Raw genomic sequence first — 9,637 nt, 5'->3', positions numbered from 1 at the left:
TTCAGTTCCTTTCAAGCTTATGTCTTGTTTTAGAATTCCCCTCGCATACTCGTACATTCAATATACTGATGTCATTTGGCCTGCATGTTTTAATGATGCAGACACAGATTACCAGGATCAGCATACAGCGCATCATTGATTCTAGTTGAGCTCCAGAGTTGTTGGTAAGCTTCCTTGCTTCCGGAGGACTCCTTTTATTGCTTTTCAGTATTCAGTTCCTTAGGATGTCGTGAATCTTGTCCCGACATCCCTCCTTATTTTAGAGGCTTCATAGATAGTCAGACAGTTAGGTATGAGTCTTTTAGCTTTGTATTTCAGATGTTTTGCTATGAGACTTAAGTAGCCATTTTGGCTAGTTTGAATGCTTCCTTTAAAGACATTCTAAGATTTTCACAAGTTCTTTATTTGAGGTTATTTCTGAGGTTTAAGTCTTCCGCTGAATAAGTAAGTCAAGTCAAGGGTTTGATTGGGTCCAGCAATGGTTCTCGAGTGCCAGTCCCGCCCAGGGTGTAGGCTTGAGGGGTGACAACTTCGACCAAACCAAGTAGGTAGGCTCCATCTTGTTCTATATTTTCCACTGTCTGTATTCATATTAAGTGATGTATAATCTTAGATTTTGAGAAATAATTTGAAGCATATGTAATTCATATTAAAGTAAAACGTGAAAAAAATAAAATATTCTTCTCATATGCTACAATTTAAGTAAAAATTTTCACATGCAATAACATTCAGGGGCAGAGCCACGTTGTCGTCGAAAAATTATACTATCTATACACGTAAAATTTTGACTTTATATTGGTAAATATAGTATTTTGGGCACCCTGAAATAACAAAGTAACTTGTAGTGGAGTTGGCTAGAGCTGTCGCAAACCCACTCGCTACCCCAGTTTGATTTCCCGCATGAGCGTTTCCATATTTCTGTAATTATTTTGCCTTCTTGAAGTTAATAAGTAAATAAACATGCATAACTTTAACATAAATGTTCAATAGCTTGGTGGTAAATAGTGTTAAGCTTGTCTTCAGTGACCCAAGTTCAATTCTCACCTCCAATAAGAAATTATTTTCAATTAAAATTGAATTATTTCCTTAAATTTTAATACATTTTCCTTTTGAAATAAGGTTTTCTTTCTCTATAAATAGGAGACCCATTTCCTTAAATCGGCTCATTTTATTCATTGTTTTGCTCATCAACTTCAACTAACTTTTGTTGTAGTTTCAAAAAACTGTGTTCAAGTGGGAGAACTTGTGTTATTGGTTTCAAATATTTTGAATGTGTTGGGAGTTTATTTTAAACGAATGGATGAATTACGACAATCTCAAAAAGATAATCTTCAAAATGCATTAGATATGGATGAAATAGCAACAAGTAGAGGCTTGAATCAAGAACTAGATCTTATTAGAGCCGGCGATACTCGTTGGGAATCTCACTACAAAGCATTTCAAAACTTTATACTTTTGTTTGACTCTATTATTGATGATGTTGATACACTTGTTGAAGATGCAAATACTTCAGATGAAAGAGCCAAAAAACATCAGGATATCTTAAAAGTTTTCAAACATATGAGGTTGCTTTCATGTTACATTTGATGAAAGATATTTTGGGAATCGCTTATGATCTTAATATATCACTACAGAAAAAGGAGCAAGATATTGCAAATGTCATGATACTTGTTGAAGTAGCCAAAAAAAAGGCTTCAAAAACTAAGAGATAATGGATGGGAGCCACTTATAAATAAAATATCTATATATTGTATCAAACATGACATCTTGATAGCCAATTTTGATGAGCCCTATGCTAACTTTGGAAGATCACGACGTAAAATTGTTGATCATACTGTTTTACATCATTTTCCTGTGAAAGTATTTTATAAGATTATTGATTGGCAACTTCAAGAACTTAATGATCGTTTCAATGAGGTGACAAGTGATTTGTTTTATCGAGTAGCTTGCTTGAATCCAGTTAATTCATTTTCTAGTTTTGACATCTGAAAAATAATGAGAATGGCTGAATTATATCCTGATGACCTTGATCAATTTAGTATGGGATTCCTTCACAATCAGCTTGCCAATTACATTATCGATGCACGCGATATTGATAAAAGATTCTCTGATTTAGGTGGACTTGGTGAACTTTCAAGAAAATTGATAGAGACAAAGAAAAATTTAACTTATCCACTTATATCCCGCTCAGTGAAATTTGCTTTGCTTTTGCTAGTTGCTACTGCAACCGTTGAAAGAGCATTCTCAGCAACGAAGTATATCAAAAATGACTTGCGAAATCGAATGGATGATGAGTTTTTAGACGGTTGTATAGTGTCTTATGTAGAAAAGAAAGTATTTCGTACTATTTCTAATGAGTCTATTATAAAAACATTTCAGGATATGAAACCTCGTCGAGTACAATTATAATAGCATATTTAAATTATGCTTTCAATAGTAGTTCATTTTGTCTTTATGTCAATTTTGAATTATACACTTGTTAATTCTATTAAGAATATTCTTATATTTAATTAAATATTACTTAGCTTGATTATTTGTTTTGGTATTTTAAATCGTCGTTCTTTTCTTAAAAAAATTACTATAAAGTTTGGACACCCTTCACTGATAACATTAATAATTATATTATTTATGTATATTATACCTACTAAATACATTTGTATATTTAAAAAAAAAGCAACATTTATAGTTTTTTAAGTAATGAAGAAAAAAAATCTTAAAATAATTACGTATAAGAAAGAGAAAAATTATAAAATCATGTTCTTTTAATTTTTCATATACTTGACGGTGCAGATATAATGAGGATGACGCTAATTAGCTATAGCTAAGTTAAGCAGAAAGTGAGAGATATTCCAAAAAAAGAGAGAAAATATTGAGGACGATTTCAGAGCAACTCTATTTTATTTTTCTTTTGACTTAGTTCTAATTACATAGAATGATCAAATTGATATAACGTCACACTATTTTAAATTTATTTGTTAGTCATATTCTAGAAGATTAAAATGACTAATTCATTCTAGTCAATCTAAACTTCATTAATTAAATGAGATAGCCATGTTCATATCTTTCAAGACACGCATGGTGCTAATTAATTGTAGCCCTAGAGATTAATTTTTAAAAAAAGCACATGAAGGAGAAGAAGGGAAACAATAATTTAATTACTTACATATTGTGTGGAGATAGTTCAACACTCCCAAGTAGAACATTATCTTTTTAACCCAAAAGTCTTAATAAATTGCATGTGTTTAAACTAGAACATTTTAACCTTATTTTTAATCATAACATCACTGATCAAAATGATGTATGTGAAGAAGGAAGATCAAGTTTTGTTAAGATAATTTAGGTCAAAGAGAAAATTGTTAGGCTATTTTGCCCTAATTTTTAACCATAGTTTATGTATTTTTTTTTATTATATGCAAGTCAAATATTGGCTATATATATATATATTGTCTGATTTATTGTTGTCTAAGATTTACAATTATTAGATTTTGTATTATGTCTTGTTATTTCAATCCCAACACATTTATGAAATTTACTCTTTGCACGAGTCATTTTTGAGTCAATTTCCTAAATAGTTATAGCCACTCAAGTTGATGAATTTATCTAATAAAATTATTTTACTTTATTTTGTAATAAGAAATCAACTAAGTAATTTATTCCTCTGAAAGTCAACAACTAGGATCCACAGATATTTTCTTACGTATCTATTAAGATAAGCAGACAGTGAGAGATATTCACCAAAAAAAAAAATGAGTAGAGGGTTTTTAGAAGCACACTTAATTTAAAAACCAATTTATTCTTTTTGACTTAGTTCTAGTTGGATAAAATGTGATATAAACGTCACACTATTTTAATTTAATTGTTAGGCTTTGTCAAGGAAAAAAACTAGTAATTTATATTATAGTCAATGTAACATAAAAGATAAAAGATAAAATGTGATATGAACTTCATTGATGATCGAAGGACAAGGGAGGTCAGAAAAATAAAAGATATAGAACTTATTATTTTTATACCGGAAATAAAGAAGTAATTCATATTATTATATCATTCTAGATTAGACCATAAAGAAGATATTAAAATTATACATACGAAACATGTAAAAAAAAACATATATACTATCAGTTATTTGACATAGCTGCTATAACATATTCCCCATGTCCCTAATTACTTGTCCACTTTTCATTTTTTAGTTGTCCCAAATTACTTGTTCATTTTGGCAAATCAAGAAAGGACAATTTGTGTTTACCTATTATACCCTCAATTAATTACTACTTTTAAAAAGATAGTAACTTCTTGAAAATCTTAAGTTTTTAATTCATCCACTTCATAATTAATAGAGGTAAAATAGAAAACTCACTATGTCAATAATTATTTTCTTAATAAGTATGTCAATTCAAAAGTGGACAAATAATTAGAGACAGAGGGAGTATTATATTATCATATTACATATCAATCTCAAGGACGTCTTAACCCCTCGGCCATTAAAGTCAATTGCTTGAGGTCCTATGTTTTTGGGGGACTCCCATTTTAAAAAAAAAAATTATATGTACTATGAGTGCTATGATGTCTACTAAGGAAATTGCATATGAGATGAATATAGAACCTGAATTTTGTAAGAAACAATTTGATAAAGATATTGATAGTGAAACCACAAAGTCCCTTGAAATTAGAGTTGATTACTTTATATATATAGTAGATCAAGCTATTTTTTCACTTCAAAATAGATTTGAACTAATTGAAGCATATGAAAATATTTATGATTTCTTATTTAGTGAAAAATTGAGATCACTAGATAATGAGAATATTTTAAAAAACATTGTCTTAACCTTGAACATTCTTTAACACATAATAGTTATTCTGATATTGATTTATTTTTTGAATTAAAATTGTTAAGAGAAGTAATACTAGTAGAAGATAATGATTTAATAAAAATACTCAATCAAATAAAAAGACTTGATTCTTTTCCAAATACACATATTGCTTATAGGACAATGACACAATGTTAACTGTTCATGTAGTCGTTGCCTCAACCGAAACAAGTTTTTCGAAACTAAAATTGATTAAACTTATTTTAGATCAACAATGTCTCAAGAGATATCGAATGGATTAACCATATTATCAATTGAAAAGGAATTATTAAAACAAATCAATTATAAAACAGTAACGGGTAAAAAACATAAAAATCGTGTAGCTATTTATTTTATAATAAATTTTCATATTTGTAATTAAAATGTTAATGTTGTAAATAAAAAGACTAGAATAATATTATTTAAATAAAGGTCTTAAATAGTGTATTCTTGTAATTTTTCCAACAATAACTAATGACTTCGCATCTAAAAAAATCAGAAAGTAGATTTTAAATAAAAGTATATATGATGAAAAAATAAAATATTAGAATCCCTCTCTTAAATTTCGCTTTAGGCTCTCAATCTTGTTGAGTCAGCCCTGATCAATCTTTATAATTTGTGATTATTTTTTCTAATAAGATAGTATTCCCTTTCACTTCCATAAATCAAACCAAAGACTATGGAAAAAATGATTACAGTGGAGGAAATAAACTCACACTAATATACACATGTACATACACACAAAACACGTATTTATATTTAAAAAATACACAAAAGCACATACTTATGTTATTTTCTACAATAAACAAAGTACTTCATCATACATTCTCTCTCTTTTTTTTGTTTATTTCTTATGATTAACACCATGTAAAAGAATGATCTTCTTAACTGTTAGACATAATACCATTAATCTTTACATCATTTGATAATTTGTTCATGGACAAAGCTGCATTAAGAAACTCATCAATTGCTCTAATAGATGACCCTTTGAAACCCTCATCATCTATAATAGCATTACTTATCATTTCTCTAACTTCACAAGCTTTCCTTCTAATTTCATTCCCTTTCTCATTTATCCCCATAACAACCTCAATTTTTTCCAATATATCCTCATGCTTAACTTGAGAATTATTCCCTCTAGCTACCTCAACACAAACACCAACATCTTTTTCCAAGAACTTTGCATTGTAAAATTGCTCTGCTGCAATAGGCCAACCAAGAAGTGGCACTCCATTTTCAAGTGATTCCAATACTGAATTCCATCCACAATGTGTCAAGAAAGCTCCGACTGATTTGTGTGCCAAGATTTCAACCTATTGTGACAAAAAATGAAAATATGGTTACACGCTTATCTGATATTAGAATAGATAAGAGGTATCGGGTTCAAATCTCATAGAAAATTGAAAAGTAAAAAATATGTTCACCACGTGTTTGGTCCAAGTAAAAGAAGATATTAAATAATTGAAAGTGTGAAATCTCTGACAATTTATACTTTCAAATAAGTTGATCGCAAACCTGAGGAGCCCATTTCGGCACTATGAGTCCCCTATTTTGATCCTTGAAAACACGTTGAACAAACCCCTCAGGAAGCCACTCCTCTGCTCTGAATTCCATGTTTATGTCAAAACCCAAAGGAGGTCTAACAGCCCATATAAAGTTTACTCTACTAGCATTATCCAAGGCTATTGCCAATTCCATCATTTGTGATGCTGATATTCTGTTCTGAGAGCCAAAAGAAATGTAAAGTACTGATTCTTCTTCTTTTTCATCAAGAAATTTGATGAACTTCTCTGTTTCTTCCACTGTTTCATTACCAGCTCTTTGTTTATTACTTGTTGGCCAAGGTATTGGTCCTATTGCCCAAACAGGTATTCCTAATTTTCGACGAAAATATGTTAATCCAAGCTTGTCTAGACCTTCAATTGTATTGAAAAGAATCCCATCAGAGTTAATCCAGTTAGGAAGATTTTTCCAGTTGAAATTTGTGTAAGGATCATTAGAATCAGCTTCTAATAGACTTGGATTCAATTGACTAACATCAAGATTACCACCTTCTTGAAAATCAGGCATAGTAAAAACAAAGTTTTCTGTCTTTTTATGAGGCAAATTTAGCCACATAGAGTAATAACATGCCAAGCCAAAACCACCAGCCCCACTAAAAATGACATGAAAAATTCCAAATTCATGAGCTATATTTGCTGACCATCCAAAAAACATGTCTGATATAACACAAAGTGGCTTTTCAATAAGACTAGAAAGAAGATTTCTACATGAAGGTCCAAGTGAAGAGGAAATTGTTGCAAAATGTACAGAGAGTTTATAAGAAAGTGAATCAGTGTTTTCTATGAAGGTTCAAGTGAAGAGGAAATTGTTGTAAAATGTACAGAGAGTTTATAAGAAAGTGAATCAGTGTTTTCAGTGTTTGGAGGCAGACCATGTTCTGAACTATTGAATGGAATTTCAACAAGGGAAATAGATGAATTTTGTGGTAGAGATAATTTGAGTTTCTTGATATTGAGAGGTGTATTCACAAAAATTATGTTATAACCTTTTTTTTCTAACTTAAAGGCTAATGTTAAGAATGGTATAATGTGGCCTTGTGCCATGAAAGGGAAGAGAAGAATTGTTCCCTTTTTCTTCTCCATTTTTTGGTTCTTTCTACTAAAGAAAAATTCCTGCCAAGAGTTGACATATATAGAGGTGAAGAGGAAACAGAGGTAATAAAAGTGATTTATTTTTCCTTTTCCTTTTCTTTTCCTAAATTTCTTTTTGTTTCTCACTCGGTGTTCGGTATCTGGATTGGAGCCCGACTATTTCGAATTCTCCTCACTTAGGGCTCCATACAATAAAAAAAACCGTATGTCATTGCACACATAGAATATTGAGATGGTAGAATATACACAAACCTTACTTTAATTTTGGAAGGTAAGAAAAAAAAAATTATAGACCCTCGACTGGAGGAAAAGATGACAAATAAATTTTTTTTTTGTAAAAAAATGACAAATTATGCTGGAAAAACAAAATTGATAATAACTGGTAAAATAGTAGTCCAACTAAAGTACAACAATAGATTGTAACAGAAATCGAAGGAGAAAATTTATACAAGTAAAAAAGAAGAAGCTAAGAAATCAATTAAAAAGTTTTAAAAAGTTGCAAAGAATACTACTCTCTCCGTCCTATTTTATTATCCCTCCATTCCTTTTTATATGTCATTTCTTTTTGTAAATAATTGGATCATAATACTTGTCATTTTATAAAATCAATACATAAATTACCATATTTTTCCCATTATACCCTTGATAGAGTAGTTAATTAATCTTGATACATTAACTTCTTTTTCCATTCACTATTCTAAAAAATCTCATTTTGAAAAAGAAATATCAAGAAATAAATTAAAACATTTTTACACAAAATATATAGGAAAATTGAGATGGGAAAAAATTAATTTTTAAAATTTTTGAATCAATCGGTGAAAAAAATTGGCTCCAAAAATAAACTCAAATTTAAATAGTCATCTAAATGCATTTTAATTTTTGAAATCTAACATATTCATCATTTATTATAAGTTGACTAAATAAAACATTAAATATGGATAGAAGGGTAAAGTTACTTATTTTTTTAATGCAAGTGTAAATTAAAAAGGTGACATATAAAAAGGAACGGAGGGAGTATGTGTTAGTTTGATTCGGCCCGACACAAAGTTTAAGAAAGGAAAGAAGATTTTTGAAACTTGTAGTCTAAAATAAGTGATAGATATTTGTGTGACTATAAATCATTTCATTAAAGGTAAAATTGACATTTCAAAATTAAATTGATACTTAATATAGAAATATGTCATTCTTTCTAAGACTGACTAAAAAAAAGTAAATCATATGAATTGGGACGAAGGGAGTAACTGTTATCGAGATTCGAGAGGTTGACTATAAAAAGGGTGATTAAGATTTAAGCAAAGATGATAACTTTAGGGTGATTAAGATTTAAGCAAAGATGATAACTTTTGGCTCTTGGAAATACTTTTTTAAGAACATTTCCATGTTGTGTATTATTTTCATATATTGAATTGAATTCCAAGATACAATAATTTATTACTATAATATATTGTGACAATTGCGGTGATGAGACCAGAACTTGACAATTGCAAAATGTGATATAACGTCAGACTATTTTAATTTAATTGTTAGTCTTTGTCAATAACTTCATTGTTGATCGAAGGACAAGGGAGGTTACTGGTTAGAAAATATAAATGATATTGTCTTTGGTTATGTTTATACAAGCTGGAAATAAATTAAAATAGGTATAAATTAATACTAATATATAATATAAATAATATGACATGGCTACACAACATTTAAAAACATAACAGAGTATAGTTTTGGATACACAGCTTACCATAGTTATTGCTTACAATTAATGCATTCCATTAAATCCAATAAATACTTTGCCTAATATCCATAGTAAAATAAATGAGTATAATTTTGTGGAGACATTTTTTTGAAGTACTTTGGCTACTTCGACAATGAAAGAGAGAGCTTAAAAGGAATTAATTTTTGTGTATGATCTTCTAGAATGTTATCATTTTAGATAATTGACCATATAACATAATGCAAGTAAAAGTTTCCCGATTCGAAAATATATCTTACAAAGTTATTAAGTATTCAAATTTAGCAAAAGATTTTAATTGAAGGAATATATTAGAATACCATTCCAACTTTGGATTGTTTGTATGAGTTACATTTTATTTTATTTTAAACAAAGTTATACCACTAGACAGTGATCTAGTGGCTTTTTATTGA

The 9,637-nt window shown here is 29.4% G+C and overlaps 1 protein-coding gene across 1 annotated transcript; it reads right to left on the bottom strand.

The window, feature by feature from the left end:
- Positions 1 to 5,637: 5,637 nt before the first annotated feature.
- LOC102590018 (UDP-glycosyltransferase 92A1-like) lies at positions 5,638 to 7,492 on the bottom strand. Its single transcript, XM_006354209.2, has 3 exons — positions 7,225 to 7,492; positions 6,360 to 7,150; positions 5,638 to 6,157 (listed from the first exon to the last, which is right to left on the bottom strand). Exons 1-3 carry the CDS (start codon positions 7,487 to 7,489, stop codon positions 5,729 to 5,731), a joined length of 1,485 nt encoding a protein of 494 aa, XP_006354271.1. The 5' UTR covers positions 7,490 to 7,492; the 3' UTR covers positions 5,638 to 5,728.
- Between the last annotated feature and the right edge of the window lie 2,145 nt (positions 7,493 to 9,637).

The sequence above is a fragment of the Solanum tuberosum genome, unplaced genomic scaffold (genome assembly GCF_000226075.1).
Source record: "Solanum tuberosum cultivar DM 1-3 516 R44 unplaced genomic scaffold, SolTub_3.0 scf00168, whole genome shotgun sequence".
NCBI lineage: Eukaryota > Viridiplantae > Streptophyta > Magnoliopsida > Solanales > Solanaceae > Solanum > Solanum tuberosum.
The sequence above is the reverse complement of the archived record's forward strand: the minus strand, read 5'-3'. Positions and strand labels throughout refer to the sequence as shown.